Below are 26765 nucleotides of genomic sequence, written 5' to 3'. Positions count from 1 at the left end.
AAAGGTTCCTGTTCTGGGTGCTGCAGCTATGGGTAGGTGTTTTATTGACTACAGATTCATATTGTACTACCACAAATTAGACCCCATACTGTGAAGATGCTTTGAAGCTACTTGAAATAATTATAGCTTAGCATGAATAATACTAATCTTAACGAGACCCAGTTCATTCTGTATTGAAGTGGCAAAATTACTGTCTACCATCTACTATACAGCTTTGCTGAAATTATTGTGTACTGTAGATGCAATTCAACAAAAGAGGTAAAGTTTGAATGAGCTTTTGTCTGGTTTTATTTCATCTATTTGCAAATATGATCCCCGTCACAGTACAGAGCATGTTTCCCTGTACAATGCTAGAAAAGGTCACAGGTACAGCACACAAACATACAAAATATTTTAACAAATTCCTTTTTTTACTTCTTTAAATACGTTGTTTCCTTACCCCTGGTAGTTAACCCCACCATAGCAAAATTGATTCAGTGAAATGTATACAATCTTATTTACAGAGGAACATTTGATCAAAGTGCTTCAGAGTCCTGCTTGTGGTCTCCACTCAGGGACATTTATGTACACTTTTACAAATGGAGTGACAGCACTCACCTTATAAAGCTCCTTTTTGCCTTCATCACAGAAACACATAGAAAGCTTTATAAGAACACGCTAGGAGGTAAAGTTCATATGAAAAGAAGGAGAAAAAACATCTTATGGACATGAGCATCTAAAATATGAATTTCCTCTCTCAATCAATATTCACATGCGCAAATTAGCGCAGAGACGAATGTGGGGTCCTCAGCCAGGTGTCTTGAGATGACAGGACCTTAGACAGGAAGTGATGTGGGCCATTGGAAGCGGGCAGAAGGTACAGTTGATGTTGGTAAATCCAATAGCTCGTGTGTGATCCAACACTTTGAGGGTGGGGAGCAATTCAACTTATATTCTCAAAAATGTTCCTCCATCTCTTCTCCACCCGAAGAAAAGAAAAATACAACTCTCCAGAAGGCATCTGGTTGTAGCTCTGCTTGAGCAGCAGTCACTGGTAAACAGGAGGGGACACTGGCTAAGGGTGGAGGGTTAGGAGAGGTCATCGTCTGTGCTCACCACTGATATCTAGGAAGGACAGAGACAGGTCAGCATTAGTATTCTTTGTGGTATGGAATTAAAACCGAAACATGTTGACCTTTTTAAGGGCGATAATTACAATGACAACGGCAAAAAAGTATTGCTCTAGTTAATATGAATGACAATGGACACATAAAAACTATAACGATAAAGACGCTAATATCATTATATGGTGTTATTTTTATAGTTAGTTTCTTAAAAGGACCCAACATAATATAATATATAGGGCAATTCCACGCAAAACTTTCACATCCATAACGACAACACAATGCCATCGTATTTAGTTTACGTTATGGACGTGACAGTTTTACGTGGAATTGGCCTATTTACGTGGAATTGCCCTATTATACTAAAGTGTCAGTGAAACAGATAAGCTAAAATGATGATCGAAAATAGAGCTGAACAGCTGCAACTGAATCTTCTGGGGCAACAAAGTGCTGTGATGAGCAACTGCACATCATTTTTGTGGTTTTACTGCAGAAAATGCCAGCTCTCAAGAGAGGCCAGGGATTGTGTGAATTAAAAATACTGAATTCTACTCAAGCCCTATTGCCCTTACTGCTGGGTACGTGTGTCCGACGGAAGCTGTGTGTCTGCTGATGTCGATATTAAGGTCCTCCTCTGTGGTCTTCAGGTAAACTGGATTGTCAAAGTTCATGCTTTTCTTATTTTTCGTCTGCCAATTTCTCCACATAAGATAACCACCAGCAACAGCCATGGCAAGAAGCACTGCGGAGAACGCACAGGATTGACATTAATAATGGATGCCTAGTTCTACAAGTTATGCAAATCAAACATCTCAACTCAAAAACTGTAATTGAACATGAATACACCAACATCAATCGAAGTGATGCACTCCTAATGCACGTCAATATTTTATTTTCACACATATTGCTGAATGAGGCAATCAAGTAGCAATCCTTTGATGTGGAATGTCAGGGTTAACCCATTTCACAATTGTGACCGAAAAAAAAATGTGTAGGCTACTTATAAGCCTCTAAAACTGTAACTGGGGAATATCCCAATACTCTTTCAGTAAATATTGAAACAATAGTGTGTTTCAATAAAATGTGTGCACATGACCAGAGCTGTTTACTTCCTGTTTGCACCTTGAGAAGAGGATGACTGCCTCACTGCTCCCAAATAAAAGGTTTTTAAAGTATGTTAAAATAAAAGGTTTTTAAAGTATGTTAAAATAAACATAGGACAAATATTTTTTGTACACATGGTCTTTAAGGGTGTCTAGTTATGATATATACATGTATAATTATTCAAATGTCTTTGGTGTGTTTGCAGAATGAGTAAACATGTGGGGTAGAATGTTGTATCTAGATGCACACATACTTCTACACCCCCCCCCCCCCCCACACACACACACACACACACACAAATATACACACAGATATACACACACTCACACACAGACATACACATACACACACACATACACAGATATACACTCACATACACAGATATACACATTCAGACATACATGTACACACTCACACACACACACAGACACAAACACACACAGATACACACACACAGATATAGACTCACACACACACAGATATACACACTCAGACACACACACAGACACAAACACACACTGTGTCTGTGTGTTGTTTATTTATCAGGAGCTTCTGCTAGTTAAAATAGAACCCTGAATGTGTATGTCTGTGCGTGCGTGTCTGCATGTAGTTGTGAGAGTTGATGTATATGGTCTAGGGATCGACCGATATATCGGCCAGCCGATATATTGGGCCGATATTTGTTTTTTTTTTATGTGTATCGGCATCGGCCGATAAGCGGCTGCGTTCGCCAATTGTTTTTTCCCGCATTATTTACATACAGGCGTCCACAGGCAGGTCTGTGTTGCTGGAGATGCTGCAATTCACGTGCAGACTGCCCCTCCCCCAAGAGCAGAGAGCTGAAAGCCTGCTCTTCAAGACAACAGTAAACTTTAAACTTTCAAAGCATCTTAACTGTTTGACTTAGCTGAAATATTGCCATACACTTTGAAGGTGGAAGCAAGTTTGTGGGTCCAAATGGAAAATGCGAATGATATAGGGCCTACTTTATTTAATGCTTAATGCCTCGTTTATAAAACTGCTTGCCATTGTATTTAGGTAGCTGCAAATAGCTAAGTTGTGGGCTAGGCTATCCATATGCATGCGGTAGCTAGCTGTTACAAACACTGATCATATGTAAGGCCAACGTTGTTCCGTGGTATTTGTGGGAGTTTTATTCAGCGACCACCTGTGTTGGACGCGTGTGGTGTGTCTCCCTCCCTGAATGCCCCTCTTCTATAAAACTGCTTGCCATTGTATTTAGGGAGCTGCAAATAGCTAAGTTGTAGGCTATCCGTATGCATGGGGTAGCGGTGGTCAATCATATGATTACAGTAAGTAATGCCGACGTTGTTCCGAAGTATTTGTGGGAGTTTTATTCAGCGACCATCTGTGTCGAGTTTTGGACGCGTGGTGTGTGTCTCCCTTCGAGCGGGCGGAGTTGCCATCGCAGTGATATCAGAGCTTTAATAATGAGAGACGTATTATATGTAGTTGAATATTAATTCGTGTTGTTTAGAGCCGTTTGCTAATGTTATCATTATCAATCCAGTTCAATGGTGGTTCGTCAGCTACCAAACAGAAGTTTGTGTGTGCGTCTGGTCTCACTCGGTGGGACACACGCATCACAGCGATATGAGAGTGCTGCGCTACCTGAAGGAGAGATTTTAAAACTGAGAGATATGTTTTTATACCTTTTGACGTTTGACGTTGACGTTTAGAACAGAAACATTTGACACCACGTTATTTTCCTCTGCTGATTTATGTTCTGTGGTTGACAAATCTGGCAGCTTTTTTTTTAGAAAAATATAGACATAGAAAAATTGAAACCATGCAGTCTTAAATTACAAATCAAGTACTTTAGTTCAATAGCTAATTTTCAGGCTTATTGTTTTCTTAAAATTATTTAAATGTGTTGACAAAGGACATTTTGTGATGACCTGAATTAGGTCTTATAATATGTCAGCAAGCAATGCATCATCAAGGCTGTCTTGTAAGATGTTGATGAAAGCATTTTGCACAGTTAACCATTCAGTGCACCCATCCATAAGTTCAATGTTGCTTTTTTAAATTGAGACTTATAACATTTGTTATCATCATTTGTGTAATTATGTGTCATTTGTATGATGTAAATTTAGGGAGCAAAATAAAAGCAGTATCGGCTCCAAAAAATTGGTATCGGTATCGGCACTAAAAAATCCATATCGGTCGATCCCTAATATGGTCTGTGTGTGTATCTGCATGGGGTGTGAGAGTTAGTGTGCATATTGTGTGTGTGTGTGTGTGTGTGTGTGTGTGTGTGTGTGTGTGTGTGTGTGCGCATATACATACATATTTTTCAAGATTACCTTTATTTTAACAAAAAAGCAATTTGAGCAACCTTTAATTGAGTGACAATTGTGACCGGTAATAACTCATTTTCATCTACTTTTCTACATTTAAAAAAAAATAAATATTGATCACTTCAAAGGGTTGCTAATAACACAATGATTTGCATATTTGAACGTCTGGGAACAATTTGGGCTTAAATGGGTTAAGCCTCAAAGCATCAGGACCCAATTTACACAACTCTTAAAACTTGTCAGCAGAACCTCTGCACCAAATTATTCAGCTCAGCTTGTGAGTGGACTGAAAACGAGTCGGACCTAGGGCAGAGTGTTTCCACCGCTAGCTGGGGGGGGGGGGGGAGCAGATACTCACACACGGGCAAAATGGCCCAGGCAGCTGCGGATCCCTTAGCTGAAGAGCTGACCTCGTGCATTGATGCACTTACATTCCCTTCTGGGAATGGAGACGGATGGAGAGAGAGAGAGAGAGAGAGAGAGAGAGAGAGAGAGAGAGAGAGAGGACAGAGTTAATATGGGAAAACCCCAAGTAGCAGAAGAAAAAAAGGACAATATGCCACCTTTAATTCAGAAACAAAAGATCTATAGTATTTTGCAGGACAAAGACAAAAGGGCAGTATTAAGTTTAAAGCATTTCTGTGCCAGAAACAAGCTGGCCTGCTATGCGCTTAGACTATCAGTTTGATCAAAGCTTGGCTAGCCATGCTGATGCAGAGCCAACATTTCCACAAGAGCAAGTATTCAGCAAACACTAATGGAAGATATGAGTAAGGTAATCGACAGTATTTGATACTGTTACTGTTACCGATACTGTTCAAGGGTACACTCTATCCTATAAATGGACAGATTCGAGAAAACGTGCGTGTGAGGGTGAAGGTCTACTTATTATTGTGAGTCATTTGTGAGATTGTAGGCTTACTAAGCATGTTAAGGCAAGATCATTGGGTATAAATCTAGACTAATCAGCAGAGTGCATTAGGGATTACCTTGCATTGTGGAAAACAAATCATTACCACCACATTCACCATATTTACAACTGCCATTCTGTTTCTTTGGAGAATGCAAGAGCCGTTCTGTTCAGGAGAACACAGGATGGGAGGGGAAAAAATGACTTGCATGATAATTAAAAGCATGAGACAGCATTCCATCACCACCACTAATAAGAGAATCACCAAACCCCAGCAGCACACCACTAATTGAGTCAAGTCATTAACGGAGAGTGAGTACCTGCAACCTCTACAGGGTCATGCCGTGACCTCATTTACCTTGAGGGTGAGCCGAGGATGACTGTACCTTCCCAGCATCCTTTTGGGCAGTTGGGACATTGACTGTTTTGAGAGGGTAAGAGCCAGAGAGCAAAAGTCTCACGTAATGCCAGAACTGAGAAAAACTGTGGTACTGCGACTTGTTTCAACACTGTTATTTGCCACCTATATAGCTGTATTACAGTGTATGCACACCCTCAGTCAAATGACTGAAGAAACACTGTTCATCTGTGTGAAGACTGCAGTAGTAAATAAAAGATGAAGATAAAGAGGAGGAAGACGGGGCAGCAGAAGAGGAATCCGCACAGCAAACACTACAACACTTCCAAAACTGCAGCACAAACAAGGCACCCTGCTAGCTGAGCGAGGATGTCTCTAAACAGCGTCTTGGGAATTTCTTTCAGTTTAGGGTTATTTTTGTCTTCAAACAGAAATAACAATGTAGCAGGCAACAGCCAGAAAAAAATGCCACTACACATTGACTGTAACTTGTATGAATGTTTTGTTCCAATATAACATTAGCCATCTCGGGAATATGCTCGCTGTGCAATCAGGCGTTCAGTATGACCTGCAGAGCACACTCAAGCTCAAGTCAAGCTTTGGGCCGGGCTTGGCACAGGACTGACCTGAATCAACCACAACTCCTGGACACACACTCGTGCTTTTAGAGACCTCATGAATACAGCTCTGCGCCTGAGAAGAGGGCTACAGGAATCTCTGCATCAATTCATACAGCTTGTGCTTGACACCCCTATTGAATGTCTGCCTCTAGCGCAGGAGCTCAGGGCCTTTTGAGTCCTTTCTTATCCTAAACTGAAGGAATCCATGACAGAATACGCCATGGCATTCTCTAGCCATTGCCACCAAAGCAAATACAGGCCTTTCTGCAGCTGACAGTTCTATACTGCTGAAGAGCAGCGTGGGGATAAAAGACTGTTACAGCGCTGAATTTTAAACCATATATGCATTCATGAGGCAGCTGTGATCTCTTGGCCCTCAGTTTGCTACCCCCCCCCCCTCCAATCCCATCTCCAATAACCCCCCCACCCACCCTCTTTTTCCTTGGCTTTCCTTTCGTTCAGAACTCTTCCAACAAGCCTGAGATGCCAAGTGCTATCCCCTGTACTACTAAATGCTACAGGACTCCACAAGAGTGTGGGGAGGGGGAAGACGGGGGGTGAGGGAAAGGAAAACATGAAAAACAAATTCAAGCTGAAAGTGGAGCCATCACTCAACCCCGAGAAAGGGGTAGAGGGGGATGACGACACCGAGAGCTTGCACTGGGGAGCTCGTAGCAGAAAAGAACAGAAAAGGAGCTGGAAAGAATGCCCCCTTTAAAAAGGGAGACTTACACCCCTATTGCTTGAGCAGTTAACCTCCCACAACCAGTGGCTCTGTGCTGGGCTACTTGCCTGGCTTACACGTCCGGCCGTCGGCCCCAAGCTTCCAGCCATCGGGGCAGGCGCACGTGTATTTCGGGGAGTGCTTGTTGATCTGCGGAGCTGGCAGGCACATGTAAGAGCAGCCGCCGTTCTCTTGCTTCTCATTGCACCAGTTCGTTCCTGCAGGACAAGATCACATTGAAAAGGGGGAGGGTTTTGTTGTTGCGGCTGAAAGAACAAAGGATTCCGCCGAGTGGCGTTTGGGTTTTGTTGCTTTGCTTCTCAGCAGGAGGTTCTCCTCCACTGCTTTGACAGACAACATGTTGACTGAGGTGGTCTGTGCTGATGCTGTACTGATGTGGGCCGACTGCGGAGTTTCTCCTCCACTGCTTTGACAGACAACATGTTGACTGAGGTGGTCTGTGCTGATGCTGTACTGATGTGGGCCGACTGCGGAGTTTCTCCTTCACTGCTTCGACAGACAACATGTTGAGCATGAGGTGGTCTCCGCTGAGGGAAACAGACCCTGGACTGCTCCCAGCTCCGACTCAGACCAGATTGGTTCTGGTTCCGGCTGCCACACCGGTCACAATGTGCTACAGGGGGAGGGGGGACACCACCCGTATGGAAATCCTAGTCAACCAATTTTACACTGTACTTTCACTTGTCACTACGTGGACACAGTGTTCTGACACACTACATGGATTCTGTAAGTGGTAGGAAATGAGAGGCAAGGGGAATAAGAGGTCCAATTTAATAGTGTGTGACAGGGAGGACTACAGTAATTAAAATCTGTTCAACAAGACTGAACACGCTCTCAAGTTGAAGTCTCATATGGTCTGAGCCAATTCAGTAATTGAAACTGACAAAGTGATTGAAGTTTAAAGAGTAAGAGACAATTCCATGGTGAGGCATCATGTTACACTGAAAACAACAAGTTAAATATTTTAACAGTCAATTAAAAGGTGGACTCACCTGAGAGTTGAATAAGCTCATGATAAACTATAATGTCCTGAGGTTCATTTAAATTACTGGCCAAAACTGTGACATCAGCTCCCGTGAACTTGTTTGCACCATAAATAGCCTCATTCTCCCCATCTGTCCAGAACACACGATCCTGGTAGCAAAATAGATTAAAAAAAAATTAAAAAATCAGAATCTTACACGAGTTGTACGCAGTGCAATAGTTCCACTTTCAGTGAAATATCATACAAGGCTCTCAGTAATAGTCCGAAAATAAGTAGGTTACAGCAATACAATTCAATTAAGAGACTGACAAGATTCTTTGCATGAATCACTACAATGATACTAAATACATTCTCTCTTGCAATCAGTGGAGTACAAACAAAACATTGCTTTGAGACATTCATAGAAATAAAGTCACACCAAGGCACATCTGGTTGTGTTTTTTTTACCTCAAAGACAGTGAGGGCAAATGGGTGAGCCAGGTAGTTAGAGGACTGAAGTACTTTCTGGCGGTTGTCTCCATTGAAGTCAACGCTGCACAGCATGTGCAGCTTGGAATCCACCCAGTAGAGGCGGCTCTTGATCAGATCTGAGGATGAATTGTTTGTGTAGAGCACAATGTGGAAGATTAGTTTACAATACACAGTGAAATGAATGAGGATGTTAAAAACTAAACAGTGACCACAAAAACTAAATGAAAAACTAAATTGCTTTAGTGCACAACATTAGCCAAGTTTTTGATGCCCATTTGCTATGTTTTTTGAATTTAATACCATAGATTTGACACAAAAGTGAACTTCTCAGATATTGTGTTCTGACAGCAGCCCGTCACACAAGCACTGTGGCATCAGTTCACCCACCCAGAGTGATCCCATTGGGCCACTGAATGTCCGTCTCGACTAGCACCTGCCGGTCAACTCCATTCATGCCAGACTTCTCAATCGTCGCTGGCTCTCCCCAGTCTGACCAGTACAGAAACCTACAGCAGACCAACACAACGTTATGATCACATCATAGTCCCAGTCAACGCCGTTAAGGGCCATCCTCACCAGGAACAATAATGGCAAGAAAGTATCGCTCTAGCTAATGTGAACAACAATGTCCACATAGGATCAATAATGATATTAACAACATGAAAAACAATATCGTGGGGGTGATAACATGAAAAACAATATAGTTTTCAACGAAGCCAATCAGCCCTCCATGCATAGGAGGCACGTAACATACCTGAGTACATTTCAAGGCCTCTGAATATTGAGATCAGAGGCAGTACAACTCAATCAAGGCAACAAAAAAAAACAAGACATTATCTCAAAGTACGTATAATTAAGTATATATACTATTTTGATCCCGTGAGGGAAATTTGGTCTCTGCATTTATCCCAATCTGTGAATTAGTGAAATACAAACAGCACACAGTGAGGTGAAGTACACACTAACCCGGAGCAGTGAGCTGCCTGCTACTGCGGTTACAGGTTAGGTGCCTTGCTCAAGGGTACTTCAGCTGTGGATGTGGGCATGGGAGAGCAGTGCTCAACCACTTCCCCCGCCCACATTTTTCCTACTGGTCGGGGCTAGTAGACCACGGCTGCCCCCAAGGTCAATGGTTAACCAGGCTGCCATGTGTGATGTTGTACAATGATTGAAGGTAGAATGAATGGGATAATCCCCATTGATATCTGCTATGTGCTGTAGGATCAGGACATCCTTACTTACCCCGAGAGGGGATCAACAGCAATGGAGGCTGGCTCCTTCAGGCCACTGTCAAGCAGGACTCTCTTTTTGGTGCCATTGAAGTTTGCCACTGCAATGCTCTTGCTGCCCAGGTCAGACCAGTAGATGTTCTTATAAATCCAGTCCACAGCAACTCCAACAGGCATCTGAACATCCTCAATGACCTTGATGTGGCTCGAGATCTCCTCTCGCTTATCTAGTCGTGTGCTGAAACACAGTAGGATTCGTTTTTTTAAACACGGATACCATTGTAGTATGCTTTGATGCTATTTAAACATTAGGTGGTTGTCTTTGGACTGCAAAGCCAGGTGTGGGGAATTTCCTCCTGATGATTTATGCACATCTACTGCTTAAAAACAAGAGCTGTGAGCCTACAAGAATCACCTTATCACAACAACTTTCCTTATTAACCACTACCACGAAGAGCACCACTGCATTAGATTCATTCCCTTACTTTGAGTTATATAAAAGGTTTGAGGCAAGCCTCATAATTGTGGTCAGTGTTGCATAACAAGGCTTCATTGATATTTTCACTTGTATCAATTTTCATATTTGAATATCCTGACAAGATTGTCAGTGAAAATGCAGTCTTTGACCTCCCTAGGTTCTGTTATTCTAATCCTAGTTATTTAGACAGATTCATTTATGGATGATGATACTGATACTACTACTACTACTACTACTACTACTACTACTCACCTGAAGATGGCTTTCTGCCCAAGGTCTGCCCAGAAGATCCTCTGTTGGGTGAAATCAGCGTCTAAGGCCACAGTATTCCTCAGCTGCTCTACGATCTGAGTGTACTCCCTCCTCTCCAGGCCCAGCTTACGGATGTCCCTCCGATTGGTGAAGATCAAGCAGGGCTCCTTACCTGCAGGAACCCATGCCACAGGAAACACAAGCATGGTTGTGTGAAAAGGGTTCATAAGAGGAAAGGTTCATGCAGAGCCAGAGTAAGGGGCATATCAATCTCTCATCAGATTACCTTTTACATCACCATTTACAATATTTTATTAATTACACATTCATCCAGAGAAACTGAGCATATTTTAAAATCACACGTGTACTCTTTGATTCCATCAAACCCATGACCCACCTCATCAAGCACACCAAATTAAATCACAAAAAATAATTACATTTTCAAAACTGTTACAAAGATGGCCTGGAGAAAGCCTGCACGTTTGGGCAAATGGTTACTTCAATAGCACACAAACAAAATAAATACAACAACTTTTATTCACTCAAGTTCTCCTCTATCTATCTATCTAGTTTATCCTCTGTGGTCCATTTACAAAAAGATAAGTAGAAAGTGCCGGAATATTACTTTCTTGATAGAGCCGAGAAGCCGCTTGTGTTACCCCACAGATGCATGGGACAGCAGATTTCACAGCTTTATGGCCATCTCCCAATTAGACAGTTGTGGCAATTACGGGCAAACCCCGATCGACAACAAAATGTACCAGAGAGGACTTTTAATATGTGGCCATTGATCAGACGCATCTGTTACACTGGGACGTGGGGAACAGATGGAAACAGGTTAACTGCTAAAACTGACTGGCTCGGGTGCTTATACAGAAGGCATGGGGTTACTTACCGACAGCCTTGCAGACTCCTGTGGTGGGGTCCATCTGGTAGCCACTGTGGCACTCGCACTTGTACCCTCCTTTCAGGTTAATGCAGATCTGGCTGCAGATCCCTGGGTTCTGACATTCATTGATATCTGTGGAGAGATGGAGGAAGATTACATTGATGGAGATTTATTGTGTAAATTCATGTACACACAGTTTTTGTTAAGCAAGTAATGTGAAGATGCTCTGGCTAGCGCTGACGTCGCTTTTTCTTATTAACTGATACATTATGTCACCTCTGTAGCTACAAGGCTCTCAGGAAGTTTAGATTAGATTACAGATATAACCACATTTTGATCTTCTCTATTCCTCATGTCGAGACAGACTGGGACAATTGAGGAAGACCATTTACATTTTCAGTGTTTTACCAGGAATTACTGTTCTCAGAAATGATTACAGGGTATTCTACAGTGATTATTTAGGTTTAAGAATCTGAGGCTTTTCTGAATTTAAACTGACTAAACACACACACACACACACACACACCTCCACAGGTCTTGCGATCAATGAGCTGAAGGCCTGGAGTGCAGTCACACTCATAACCAATCACCATGTCCCGGCAGATATGGGAACAGCCGCCATTGTTGAGCAGACATTCGTTGAGATCTACAGCAGAGAGAAGGCAGATGTGACACATTGTTGGCACCTGTCTAAAGATGTACAGCATTTGAGGGAACAGTTATTATGATATTAACATAATGCATTCCACACACTTACTGTAGTCTCTGAGCAAAACTGCATGCATCACATTATGAAAGACATACCACTCCTGTGACTGACACCCATTCATTCCTTCATAATTCAACATTTAAACTTTGCTTCGGCTGCCTATTAGAGCCATTTTGTTAGGCTTTAAGCCACAAAATGGCCATTAAGGTCTGTTTTACCTCATTTTGATGGACCGTAAGCACATTTCAAGATTGAAACTCCAAATTACCTAAGTGCGTTGCTTAGCCTACACTATGTGCACTCTTGCTTTGAATGCCATGGAAACCAAGGGTACTGTACGCCCACAAGGACCTGTTCAATCAAGGCAAAACCCAACCAGTCTTTTAATGTTTCATATGAATGGGCAACAGACTATTGATAAATTGCCAGTCCAGTGTGTTCATGTCTGTTGCTCAAAAAAAAAAAATTACTGAAGTTTTATTATTTAAATATTTTTTTAAAATAAACTTTAATAAAGGATGCTCTGACTAAATTGGACCAGTTTTCCCACTGACCAACAGCTTGAAATAAGTACTACTGTGTAATTTCTGTAAAGATCCACACCAGATTTAGTAATAATCCATTGAAGACTCAGTGACACAGAGACTGTAATAAAAACAATTTAACAATTGGCCATTTGGGAGGTGAAGTGTCCTTGAAAGTGAGCAATAAGCATTATGCAAAAATACCTGTACTGAAAGGCAGAGGTGGTGGACTGGTAGAGATAGTGTGTCCTTGAACCATTAAAGCAAACATGCACCTATAGGGCAAATATTAATCCTAACTGTATGTAGGCCACGGTCCAAAGACAGGTTTGCCCCTCGGCTCAAAAGGTGTGATAAAATAAATAAATAAATAAATAAATAAATAAATAATAAAATAAGAATACAAAAAAGCTCCAAACGCCCACATGCGCACAGTGTGCTCTCTAATAACACAAACAGCGCCAGCCTGGCAGGCTGCTGAGTCGGATCCCCATTCCTTAAAACCCCTCATAACTATTGATGACTCCCCGTTCCCCTCGCCGTTCATTTTTAAAGGCTTAACATTCTGCTAGTGCGACGGTTCTCTACTCCAGTGGTAATGCACAAGAGTGCAGCGACATGGAGAAACACATCCAGACTAACGCTACTCACTGCACTCCTTGATGGGTTCGTCGCTCCAGTCGGGACAGTCTCGCGCCTTGTTGCACACTTTACTCATCTCGATGCACTCCCCGCTCCGGCACTTGAACTTGTCTTGGCCGTGGCACTGGGTCACTAAACACAGACAGAGGGGACACCGAGGATGACGACTATTCATTACAACCTACACAATTACCGCATCTTGATTCTAGTTACGGTTTAACAATGTGAGCAATATATTGAACTGACCAGCTGATTGTATTGCATTTGTTGTTGTGCTCATTAATTCAACCATAAAGTATATTGGACTTGGGCTGTAAAAATTTACACATTTTTAACTCTCCATGTCTCGTATGTAGGTGTACAACAAAAATTATAGGACATGTGAAACAGTAAGGCTGGATGCCTTGGATTTCAAACATTTGAGACATCCCTGCTTCAGGGGACACCATGATGAAATATGTATGGCACGTACAGTAAGTGCGTATCAACCTGACCTGCAAAAACGTCATTTCAGTAGCAATCCAACATGGGCTTCTGACCTGACCCACTTTTTAGGCAGCAACAATTCACGCAACCTCAATTTCACCAAAACCACATTTAACCTCAATTGGGCCTCAAGTGTGAAACGAGATGCGTTCTTTGATATTTTTTTTTATTTCCATGTAGCCTAGCTTTGAAAAACATTAGAGAAATGATTCCCCACTCAGCTTTGCCATTCCAGCTGAGACACACGATTAGACACACGGCCTGACGCTGTGGCTGAAAGCAGAGAGAGAGAGGACGTGATTACTCACGGTTTTTACAGTTTACTTCATCAGAGCCATCAGTGCAGTCGCGGATGCCGTTGCACTGCCTGCTGCCGTGGATACAGATGCTGTCCTCACACTTGAATTGGTCGGGCCTGCAGGAGCGGACAGCTGGGGAGGACAAACAGAGGAGGTAAACACACACGCTGACGCTCCTGCAGGGTGATGACCTCTCATCACCACAGCCCCACACTCACGCTTAAGAAATCCCACCATATGGACTCATGTTTGCTTTTCTGTCTAGTCATTTGTTTTAGTTTCACTGCAGTCATAAGGGTCATGGCTACAATTGCATACATCTGTTAATAAATTCCAGTCAGTAACCACGGAAATCAGTACACCTACTGCAGTCTCAGATACAGCCCCAAGTGACTTCCTTTGAGACCACATGCGGTGCAGAGAATAACAACTTCTGGGCAGTTGTTATGCTCCCAGGTGGAAGACACGCCAATATGACCTTTGCCACTGCTGCCAATGTAATCTTCTGACAACAGGAATGCCTACTTCAGCACTCCTCCCCACAGAGGTGCCTGCTACTCCTGGAGATCCGTTCCTCATTCAGAATTCAGTTGCAGTCTTAATCCCCACATACCCTTGTGTTCAGCAAGTGGCTTTACCATCTGAATCAGGTGTATTATTATAGGGATTAGACCAACTCCGTGGGGGGTGGGGGCCTCCTGGAGGTAACCTTTAACCTCTGCCACATCCCACAACGGTTCCCAGAAGACTTACGGCAGTTCTTCTCGTCGCTGCCGTCCTTGCAGTCCGGGTCGCCATCGCAGCGCCATTTCCTGTGGATGCACTCGCCCGAGCTGCACTGGACCTCGCTGGACGAGCACTTGGCGGGCGGTGTGGGCCGTCCGCAGCGCTGAGGCGACTCGTCCGACTGGTCCTGGCAGTCCACGTCGTCGTCGCACACCCAGTTGCCCGGGATACAGGTGGCGTTGCCGCACTGGAACTCGGTGGGGCCACAGGAGGACGGTGGGCAGTCCTGCTCGTCGCTGCCGTCCCCGCAATCGTCCTCGCCGTTGCACACGAAGTTGGCCGAGATGCAGCGGCCACTGGCACAGGTGAACTCCAGAGGAGCACAGGTAATGTTACCTGAACAAAACACCATAGGAAGATGCATCAAATTATAATAAAGAACAAACTAATTATAATATACATATACAACAAAACTACTGATGCATTAGCTACGTATACAGATGTATACGTATATGTATACCAGCATGGCTTGTCCAACCACAACTAACTGCTGTCTATGCTTCATCAACTGCACAATCTCAAGGTGGACTTCAGGTGACATGACCAGAAAAGGGAAGACTGCTCAGTGCTCAGGGGAAAGAAACTAAATTTGACACAGACTAGCACTACATCAATGGTCTATGAATAAGTCACTGGCCTTTAAAGCAGACGTTGGTGTGAAATTATATCCATGACATTTGCCTTCACACAAAAGCCTGAGAGGAATATATATGGCATCTTGATGAGATAAAATTGGACATTAATAATACATATTGTTAACATACATAACAAGTTCAGGATAGACGTTGACAATCTTCGGATGGTCAGTCTTACCACAGAGCAGCTCATCCTCTCCGTTGTCGCAGTCCTTCTCTCCATCACACTTCCAGGAGACGGGGATGCATTGCGTCGAGCCGGCCCCACAGCTGAACTCATTCACACGACACGTCCGGGTGTCTGCGTGACCAACACACAGCAATTAATGCACTCTCTCATTCATTCATTCATTCATTCAACACACACACACACACACCATTTATTCAGACACTAAGGTTTTATGAATCCTTCATTCAAAAACCTTTCAGAAAAAGTCTGCATGGTCTCCACAGAGGTGCACTAATGTTCAGTATAATTAGCATCAATGGACATTTAAAAGGCTTTTAAAAGGCTGGATTGGACTCAGATTAAAGTGGGCCCCACGCCACCTCACACCCTGAGGACGTGCAACAGGCCCACACCTCCCACAGTGTCCAACACATGCCACAAGCTATTAGTGCACAGGGAATGCCTAAACCTCCCAGGGTTAATCATGCCAGCCTTCTTAGACAAACACAACTATGCTTGTGCGGTCGGGGAGCACTGTTACACAATCAGCTGGAAAATTTCTACTTCTTTACTGTCTGCCGTGTGTTTGTCAACAAATTCAGTGAAGTGGGTAGGTGTGGTGTCATTCCAGCATATTTCTAAGAAAAGTCATCAATCATTATGCACACAGCAAATATCTAACAGGAAGAATGGATGGCCCAGTCAGTCAAATTGCCCACTCAAAAAGGGTAGAGGCTTGAAGAAATTGGCAGTGACTCATTTGCTATCTCGTAGGGGAATTACATACAGACGGTAGCTTTCCTGACAATAAAGCACAAGACACACCACAGTGACACTCCCACATATACACACACACGCCAGCGACTTTATTTAATTTGTTGCTGACAAACCACTCCAAAGTGCTGATTAGCCACTATACAGTACGAGGTCTCGTGGAGTGCACCCACACACACAGACCGGGGGAAAGGTGTTGCCATGGACCCAACACGTGGCTGTGTGGAGTACAAGCACACATACAGTATATTAAGCCAAATGTTCTGGTCCTCAACATAAAGTGGTAGTTGATGACTAAGGTTTGAGCTCTCCGAGGAACTGGTGTAACCTGAGCTAATGCACTGTTGATCTACAGCCATTTCCACAGGCTGGAACAGCTGTTGCTTTTTCACAGCCAAGGGCTGACCGCGTGACCGGACTGTTCCTCAGGCGCCTTTTGTATGTGCGATAATGCACGTTTGTCAGAGAGGAAGGCTCATTCATACCCCGTTATCACTGCACATTGGCAAAATAAAAGCAGACAGCACTCCCTGAGGCCTGTTTGAAAATCAATAGTCAGCTCTGCATCCAGAGACGCAGTGGTCTCACGTCCAAGACATGATCAAGACGGATGTATGGTTAAAAGACCAGGGAGGATTTTAAACAACAAACAAGCTAATAGGATTGGGTTACCCCAAAACGGTAGGCAACACAATTAACTAGGATAAATTATATGTGATTAATGCTGTTATTCCTTGGACTCTCTTGGCAGGCTAACAGAAGTAATGCCTAATTGATAGGAGGCCAGGAGCCAGAGGAACAACCCCACAAAAGACAAACAAGCATCACTTACGGCACACTTCAATGCTCTCGTCGGTGCCATCTTCACAGTCAGGTTCGCCATCACAGTGCCATCGCTTGGGGATGCACTGGCCATTCCGACAGACAAAGTCCACCTGCTCACATGTTTTCCTTACTATATCCATGAAACAAAAGCACACATAGAATTTATATTTACATTTATTTTTTAAAAAACAAAAAAAAAAAAAAAAAAAACAATACTTCAAAGCGACCCACAGAATGAGGAGTAACATTCAAGCTACAGTGCAAAGGAGAGCAGGGATCGACATTAATGGTTGCCCGGTTGCCCTTGGCTACCAAATTGTTACAAGTGGTGCTACGCTCTAGAATCTTTAGTGGGAACCGGACTTGGTTGGCTTTGGCCATCAAAACCTTACCTATAAAAGTTAACATTGAGCCTTGGAGGGAGGAGGAGGAGGGGGGGGGGGGGATCATTATTATGATCAAGTACAGTAAGTACATATAGGTATTTATATAATCTGAATTCAAATGAATGCATAAAGTAAATACAAAACACACACATACACACTTTTAGGCCTCACTTCAAAAACATAATGCAGGGAAAAACACCATGCACACACACACACACACACACACACACAAACTCTTACAAGCATTAGTCTTCTGAATCACAATGAAGGAAAACAAAGGCATGAAAATGTCACAAACCCTTAAGCACCTGATCTGAAATCAGGATAAACATGTTCACAGTTTGTGTTTGCGTCTGAGTCATCAGGACCTTGGAGCAACAACTGGTGCCCGAGCTGCTTGTATGCCAACATCTTATGAATCGTGAGCCCCAGAGTTAGTGCCAAAATTAAGTCAGACTCTGTCTGTTTCAATTCCACACTCAGCCTTGCAAATCTCTTTCCTGAGACCCGTGGGCACAGTCACAAACAGTGGATTTGCAAAGACATTATCTTTGTTCTGAGGATGTTCTTTGGATGTTCATTATCCTTGTTCTGAGGTTCATTTCAATGCTTATTCCTTCTGTAGGCTATGCCTTGTTTACAGAGGAGTGTAATTAATTTCAGGGTAATTTAACAAGGTAAACACACTGAATACACATTAACTGAATTCAGCAACAATGTCTAAGAGTATCAAAGTCTTCCATACTTAGCTTGTATGGAAAATATGAGGTCAACTGTTCTGAATGGCAGACGGCAAACAGCCATAAGGCAGGCAGCCAAAGTAACTGTTGGGGCCGGCCAGCACCTGATATTTACACCTGCTCACTCAACGGAGACACCCTGGGCAAGGGCACTGAAGTTAGCACTGGCGGCCAGCTTTGAGGAGAACTGTGCCTTCCTTACGCTACGAGGCCCCGGGTTTTTAGGGGTCTTTTTCCTGTCTGCTTTTGTGCCCCGAGAGCATACTCAGAGGCCGTTGTGGCCTGTGGCTGGAATGGTAATAAGTGTCAGGAGTTGTTCCTCTGCCATCGATCAGTATTCATGTCACAGGAGGGACACTCGGAGAGGAGTGCTGAAGAGGGGGCAAATTGGGAACAGCTTTTCCAGTCGCATCCCAAATGCAAATGTCACAATAGTCAACGTTTCCTGGCTCAATACAGTATTTACTACACATTTTTATGCAGTATTTTTTATATTCAAATGTATTGAAATATACAACAACACGATGAATTCATGTCCACTATAAAGCTGCAAATACACAATTAATGACCCACACATTAAAGGCACACTATGCAAGAGTTTCACCTTTATGAAGCCAATTTGATGGTAAACGAACTTGTAATAGGCAAATTGTTCACCTAGCTATACAGCATAGACGTAGCGAATCCCTACCGAGAAAACAAGCCATGCAACTTTCAAGAGTTGCACCCCGCCAAACCTCGCGAGAATCGTGAAACATTACCTTGTCAGTAGATATAGCTCGAGATAGTTTTTGCCTGTTGTTAATCCTTCACCTCCACAACAAAAGCATTTGCACTGTGTACAGGGGGGATAAGTCGGGAGAAGTTTGCTATTCACAATAGCAGAGGAACATATAAATACATCCCGACTCTAGAGGGAGCTGTACACTCGCCAAAAATACCTAAACCTGCATAGTATACCTTTAATGACAAATGACCCACATCTGAATTTGAAAAATTTCTTACAAAGGATCTGCAGCATTGTGAACAGAGTGGTGTTGACAGCCTATAACAATTTGATACAACCAGCTGAGCAGAGACCTTGAATTTGCATAGAGCAGGATCAAAGCAGGCAGGAACAGCAGCGCTCACACACCACATGGAAGTCCCAGGAGAGCCCTGCTCTGGTGCATGGAGACGTTCATGCAGAGAGAGAGACACACACACACACATCTTTTGCTGTGCCTGAACGCGTGCCTCTATATGCTTCATGTTGCTTCAGATAAAAGCTTCTGCTAAATGTATCAAGGTAAAAAGCTGGCAGAATTTCTTAGCAATTCAGCATGGAAATGCCAACATTTCCAATCATATTTTTGCTTAAACTTAAACTTAAGAATCCTTGCCATTTTCCTCAGACAGTCAAACTAGTTCAAATGAGCTGAAATGTTTTTTGCAACTCTGGGAAGATCCCCACTTTTGTCACCCAACTGCAAAGTCACATGCGCACTTTTGGAAGGGGAGGCAAACTCCATGTACGGATAAGGCCCAGTCAGTCAGCTGATCTTTACTCAACACAGTGGACGGCATCCAAAGCAAAAACAACCAGCTGCAGCCTGGCGTTTCTCACGGCGGTTCAACAATGCACGTGTGGAATCCTTCTATCAAACACACACTGCACTTCGTCTCATTCTCATTTCGGTGCCAGGCCCTTCCTCCTCCTTTCATATTTGTTCATTTATCCCTCCCTCCATCCCTCAGCCCAGATTCCCTCCCTTTTTCACCCTCCTCCCAAGATTCATGACCCAGAAAACACATAGATGGAAGATGTGCCTCATACAGATGGAAACCTCTGCACTGATGCCATTTTTAGCACTCGTTTAACATCCAGGAAGAACATGGGATTTGGGGTTTGGGGGGGGGGGGGTATTGGCTCACTATCGAACTACTGGGCTGGCAGTGCACAGGGGCATCATGCTGACCGGTCAATACAATGCTCACTCGTGAGGGACACAGGTGCTGAGCTGCTCGACTGAGCGGCGAAGCAGAAAACCCTGCAGAGGACCGGGGGGGGGGGGGGGGGGGGCTACAGTGCACAGCCAAACCTGTAATGACCTTCTGCAGCAGTTAGAGATGGGGGCAAATTACTTCTGTGTCCCTCTATGTATAGTAACAAAGGTGGCTTGTCTCTCTCTCTGTGTCTGTGTGTGCACGTGTGTTTGTGTGTGTGTGTGTGTGTGTGTGTGTGTGTGAGATTATGTATACCTTACTCTCAATTGATTGAATTTTTTTTTTAAAGAATGTTTTGCCATGCATTTCTGATTGACTAAAAGGGTACATGAGTGAGGTGTGCACAGAGAGAGAAAGAAAAAAAAAGAAAAAAGAAAGAAAGAAAGAAAGAAAGAAAGAAAGAAAGAAAGAAAGAAAGAGATATAAGACTCACCACAGGTGTTCTCGTCGCTGCCATCGGTGCAGTCCTCGTCTCCATCACACTTCCACACAGAGGGGATGCAGCGGCCGTTCCCACACTGGAACTGCGAGGGCTCGCACTGCGTCTGCGTCTGCATGCCTGAGGAAGTGGAGGGGAGACGGAGGAGAGTACCTGATTACTTCCAGAAAGACCCATCCACAGCCCCAGTGACCACAGTTAATGTGGTGTTATTAAGGTCTCAGTACTGGACAGGGACCCAACAGAACACTGAACAATGAGCGAAAAGACGGAAGACAGTGACTGCATTATAAGGAACACTGGGGCAGATATCTCCATGTTTTTGTGCTCAGTGTAGCAACTATATAATGTTGCATAGGCTCATATTTGTGCTCAGTGTAGCAACTATATAATGTTGCATAGGCTCATATTTGTGCACAGTGTAGCAACTATATAATGTTGCATAGGCTCATATTTGTGCACAGTGTAGCAACTATATAATGTTGCATAGGCTCATATTTGTGCACAGTGTAGCAACTATATAATGTTTCATAGGCTCATATTTGTGCACAGTGTAGCAACTATATAATGTTGCATAGGGTCATATTTGTGCACAGTGTAGCAACTATATAATGTTGCATAGGCTCATATTTGTGCACAGTGTAGCAACTATATAATGTTGCATAGGCTCATATTTGTGCAGTGTAACAACTATATAATGTTGCATAGGCTCATATTTGTGGCTCTGGATATTTGACCCCTGTTATATCCAGCCAATAGCATAAATCCAGGGATGCCTAGACTATAAAGGAATATTTAAACAAGTTGTTGCATATAATTGAAATGATTAAGCTGTGTTGCAATCACATGGAACAAATATCAGGGCAGCACACCAGTTTAGAATGAGATGTGCTGTTAAGTTCAATACCTTAATTATCAGAAGGAAAGATACACGTCCTTCATTTCATGCTCTTGCAAAAAAAAAGAATGAACCTATAAATGTTTTAATCAAACAAAACACCTGTTTTCAGATCTGTCCACTGAAGGATCTGTACCTAGTGAGCAGTTAAGGTCATAACTGAAAATTCAATTAACAATCTGATCAGGGCACATTTTAAATATTCATAGCAAACTACCCACAGTACAGCTCCGCAATCTTGCATGTCTGCATTATTTAAATGTAAGATTTTACTGTATTTTTTTATGGCAAACTTATGATTTGTGCGGACCCAATGATAGGGAGTAGCCCAACTCAAAAAATGTTGTTAGTATTGTAATATTTACTTAAGCCATTCTCAGCTCTGACAGATGTTTTGCCACTACAAAACTGAGGGAATACTGATGTGGCCTGAGGGTCAAGCGCCATATGCAGTCTAAACTAGCGTGAGCAATGTCATGTGACATTCTCCCCTAGAACCATGGATGGCCATAAAAAGGAAAAGTTGTTTATTTGGGATGTTCATCCAAGAGGAAGCACAGCAAGACTAAAACCTACCACAAACATCAATCGTCTTGAACTCTCAAGGAGACGTCTTGATTTGGCTGATTACTACTGTTCGTTTCTGCTAGTAGGTGTATTGGTTGAAATAAATCAAAAAGCACCTTTTATTTCGCAAAGGTAGGCCTACGCCATTGGCGCTTGAGGAGTGTGGTGATTTCCACTACTCTGGTTTAACTTTAAAGACAGACCCTTTTTTTTTGATCTCGTGCGAATTGCTCAGTCTTCCGTTGACTGAACAGCTGTCCGGAGGTGTAGGCTACCTAACGTTTGTGTTGATTCACAATAGGCTTTGTTGCGACAACATCCCTCCCATTTTATGGTTGGTAAGCTGCGTATTCTACATTGATACCTGTAGGCTATTGGTTACCGAACATGAAGAGCCTGCTTTTTATAAGAATTATAGACTAGGCTAGGCCTACTTTACAACTCAATATCAAGTAAGCCTACCGTAATCAAAAGGGCAACCATGCTTTTGCCTGGTTTCAGTTTACCATGCAGCCAAGACACGTTGTTTGGGAAATGATCACACAAACAGGTTACCTGACTAACCTGTAGTGTTCCAGTGGCGTGGACCTGCCCCGCCTCCGTTTGCAGAATGTGAAAAATAGTGCGGTGCAGAGAATGTGATTAGGCTACTGACGTGTGAAAATTATTCAAGGACGCAACTTCAGCAGTCTGATCTTGGCTACATAGGCCTACGTTAAGTTATGCAACAGGCCTCCGACAAGTCAATCTGCCAACTAATTTTGTTCAAAGGGAGGAAGTTTGAATCAAAATTATTCAGGTAGTGGCCTGGAAATGCTGCCCAGCTACAGGGCCTACTATCATAGGCTAATACAGAACTGCGAGGGTAGCGGAATCGGAGACTGGCCCTGGTTATTCTCTTGGGATTCCAAACCAGGGCAAACGACCCACTAATTGAAGTTACCTGCTTCTTAATTAGACAACACCCTCCTCATTCACCTTGGCACCTTCAACTCAATGAAGCTAAATATGGGGTAAGCCCACGGACTGGGCATTTAATAAGCTAACCAAATCAATGTAGACTCGGCCCCATCTTGGCGAATAAATAAATAAATTATCCCGAGTGTGAACTAAGCTAAAATAGACTATGAAAAATAAACGTATTAAAGCCAACGCACACAAACATCAATAGGATAAATGCATTCAGTTTTGGATGAAAAGAAAACGCCCCTACAAGCTCTGCATTTTGTGCGTCTTTTGTATTGAAGATTTAATGTGCAAATTGCAATCAGGCCTATGTTCCGTCGCATTTAACAGAGTCGGTGATCCATTTATAAAATTAAAGACTGCCTGAGTCAAGTCCAGCGCACAAATGAAGATATCTTCGCACAGCAAACACATGCTACTGTGTAGACGTTGGGTATAACGCAGGCTTTACATTTAGGCTACTCGTTGCACTGATTTAATGCCTTCACCATATTCCCACGCCGAAGGCAGCTTAACACTAGGAAATGAGAGCTTTCGATCCTTCGTCAAGTGTGGCTAAAGAATAAGAAACACATTCCCCGTGCGCAAGAAATGAATGTAATGCTGAGTCTTCGTTAACGGCAGCGGTTTGTGTTCATCTTCTAGGCAGGCTACTCACCTCGAACATATCCACACAGACATACTGGCAGAATAAGAAATCCCAGAATAGACGTGACCATTTCGTGGTATTGCTGAGCAGTGCGCCCGTGGCCTCGTCCTCCGCTGATATTGTGGCACAACCGATCCGTCCGTGTGGCGACAAACAGAAACGCCCGCAGACCACGCGCCTTTATCTCATTTAGATCCCCTTTAATAGCTCCAACCTCTTAAGTTGGCCATACAACTGCAGTCCATGTCCTAATTTAATGATAGCGTGAACCTGCAGCAAATAACCGCGCCGGTAGAGTCCAGGCTTTCCTCCTCTCAGTGTCATGTATTTAACTTAACCCTTTGTTCCCCTCTCCCGCATATTAAACAGTTCACACACACTACCTAGACACCCATTCATTGCCTGCCGTTCAGCATCCACATACACATACTCATGCAGAGCACTGTAATTGATGAGATCTCAGGGGATATGCCTACATCTTAAAGTGTTAGGATAAAAGAAAATGTTTTGATTTCATATGAGGTAAAAGCATTGTGTGGGGTACATAATTATCTGTATTTTGTCGAGGATGCTATGGTTTTGTTGTGGTAATTTATAGCCCTGCAATTCATATAAATATGATATTTCTTGCCGAATTATATAAGGAGTGATTGCTATTGGCATTAGAGTCAGGCAGTGGTAATCAGGAGCCTACATTTGCAGATGGAGAACATTTAGCTTACGTTGTTGATTCACCAGACTGACTTGATCAGAAAAGCCTGAAATCAAAATGAGTGTTTTTTTTTGTCAACCCAGTCTACATATTCAGCCACTTCAGGACAGAGGGGTGACATGCTACCCTAATCAGTGCTGTTCTGCTTATCTGGAACAGATGTTTGGTGACGGAGAATGCACAAGAATAACAGTTATATAATGACCTTGAAGGCAGACATCCAGCAGTCAGTGGAAACATACTAAGTTTAACACACCAAACCCTGGTGGTTAGCCAGGTAGGCCTACATCAGAATATGCTTTGCTCTTTGATTATGAAACTGAACCGTCAAGTGTTGCCCTAACACTGTTGACATGTTGTACTCAGATAATATTTAATATAAAAAATATTAAAAGTGGATCAAGAAATTAGAATTTATTCCTCATGTACAAGTTACTGAATCATAAACATGTGTAATAATAAGACAAACATTCAGAGTATTGAACATACCTGGTTGCTTGCTCAGCCTCAGACACAGAATGTCCACACAGAATAGGATGGTTTTACTATCTTTCCCTTAAACACCCCGTTTAGTTAATGATTTCAGACATAGGGTATTAATGACTACATGGAATGTTGTGTTTACACTTGTCGGGATCTATGTAAGTATCTATGAATGGTTGGTCTATCACCTCTAGGAGTTGCCTGCAGCCGGATCAGAATGCCAATGTTTCTGAGATGTTTACTAATCTCTGAGACCATTAGGCCACTCACTCTTGAGACCATTCAAATGAATCCAAGCACAGCAACAAAGAAAGTCACACAGTACTTGATACCCTTAATTTAATTTCCTTGCCTTTAGTTTACCTCTGTGAAAATGCATGATAGAGAAACAAGGAGACAAAGAATAGAGATATACGAAAAGACAGATGGGGAGTGAGAAAAGTCAACGAAGTGGAACGTAGCAACCCTGGAGTGGTTGTAAAGGCATGCTCTTTAAACAACTGATTACTGCAGAGCAATGAATGCATAGGGGCCAGGGCTCTTAGTTTAAAAGGCGGGCAAAGGGCAAAATCTACAAACAAAAAATCTACAAACAAAAAATCTACAAAGTCAAAAATATTTGGTTCATACAGAAATCTGAAAAGCAAGAGACTTACGCCTAAATCTCATGTTGTTTGAGGGAAACTGAAGAGATGATAAGGGGATCTCCTTTAAAATGTTCTTTTGATATGGGAATATCATCTCGTGAACAGTTCCAGCTCTCATCTGGCACAGGTCTACTGAAGTCTTATACTCCTGGGCCAGGCCTACCATCTATAAAAAATGAACACAGGATTAGTTTTTTGTTTTTTTAATTATATTTTATGGTTTTTTTTTGCTTTTATTGAGATAGAACAGTGAACAGAGTGACAGGAAGTGAGTGGGAGAGAGACATGGGACGGGTTCCGGAAATGACCGGGTCTGACTCAAACCCTTGTTCCCGTGGGCACCGTGGGCCCAAATGTGGCGTGGACGCTGTAGCCAGTTGCACCACAGCGCCTCCTTGAACACAAAATCTGTTGTGAGCCTGTATTTTGTAATGGATCTGATAGAGAGAATTATGCATAAGACTGGTCAACTAACGCACCTAGAGTATGAACATAGTTAGCGGTGGTAGTGTAGTGTTTCAGGAGCTGGGCTAGCATGCAGTAACCTGAACGTTGTGGGTTCAATTCCCGGCTTCCACCGTTGTGCCCTTGAGCAAGGTACTTAAAGCAACACCAAAGAGTTTTTTGTACCTTAAAATAATGTTTCCAAAATTGTTTCCGTGGTTCATCAACTCGTAACAGGGTGAACGGCACTTCTGCATTCGCTTCGCGGGCCTCTATCGGCTATATCCGCACTATGTAAGTTTGCCAGATCGGGTAGCGGGTTTGTAGTTCGATGGAATGAGACATAAGAAACTACAAATTTGACTTGTATGATGTTGCAATACATCGTACTTTCATAAAATCATGCAACATATTCTACCTTGTCTATGGACATCGTTATTTGCAAAGCCGTTGCTGGATAAACAAATAGCGTGCGTGCGACAGAGGAAAAATTCTTTGGTGTTGCTTTAACCTCAAGTTGCTCTGTAATCCCTT

General features: G+C 43.0%; 1 protein-coding gene across 3 annotated transcripts; it reads right to left on the bottom strand.

The window, feature by feature from the left end:
- Window positions 1–290: 290 nt before the first annotated feature.
- Window positions 291–24241, bottom strand: vldlr (very low density lipoprotein receptor). 3 transcript variants are annotated; one of them, XM_076303156.1, is made up of 20 exons: window positions 23955–24241; window positions 20860–20985; window positions 17322–17444; window positions 15725–15847; window positions 14879–15247; window positions 14135–14257; window positions 13350–13472; window positions 11992–12111; window positions 11472–11597; window positions 10577–10748; window positions 9860–10084; window positions 9005–9123; window positions 8594–8733; window positions 8154–8295; window positions 7209–7358; window positions 5797–5859; window positions 5518–5604; window positions 4887–4967; window positions 1676–1845; window positions 291–1104 (listed from the first exon to the last, which is right to left on the bottom strand). In XM_076303156.1, the coding sequence occupies exons 1-20, from the start codon at window positions 24013–24015 to the stop codon at window positions 1069–1071; spliced, it is 2679 nt and encodes an 892-aa protein (XP_076159271.1). In that variant the 5' UTR covers window positions 24016–24241; the 3' UTR covers window positions 291–1068. The 3 variants fall into 3 exon arrangements, with proteins under 3 accessions (XP_076159271.1, XP_076159273.1, XP_076159272.1); XM_076303158.1 differs by lacking the exon at window positions 5518–5604; XM_076303157.1 differs by lacking the exon at window positions 5797–5859.
- Window positions 24242–26765: the final 2524 nt, after the last annotated feature.

This window comes from Alosa pseudoharengus, unplaced genomic scaffold, assembly GCF_046254945.1.
Source record: "Alosa pseudoharengus isolate Yale_2024_CS ecotype anadromous, Long Island Sound unplaced genomic scaffold, YU_APseudo_1.1 YU_APseudo_1.1_scf_24, whole genome shotgun sequence".
Classification (NCBI taxonomy): domain Eukaryota; kingdom Metazoa; phylum Chordata; class Actinopteri; order Clupeiformes; family Clupeidae; genus Alosa; species Alosa pseudoharengus.
This window is presented reverse-complemented; position numbering and strand designations above follow the sequence as displayed.

What these genes read in the sequence shown, in the direction of transcription:
- vldlr (XM_076303156.1), bottom strand. Translation starts at nt 24,015, where the DNA reads ATGGTCACGTCTATTCTGGGATTTCTTATTCTGCCAGTATGTCTGTGT. An exon ending in TGAAGTAAACTGTAAAAACC is followed by an intron (nt 13,473 to 14,134) that starts GTGAGTAATCAC and finishes GTCTGTGTTTAG; the next exon opens with TGACCCAGTGCCACGGCCAA. An exon ending in GCTGTTGATCCCCTCTCGGG is followed by an intron (nt 9,124 to 9,859) that starts GTAAGTAAGGAT and finishes GGTCTGCTGTAG; the next exon opens with GTTTCTGTACTGGTCAGACT.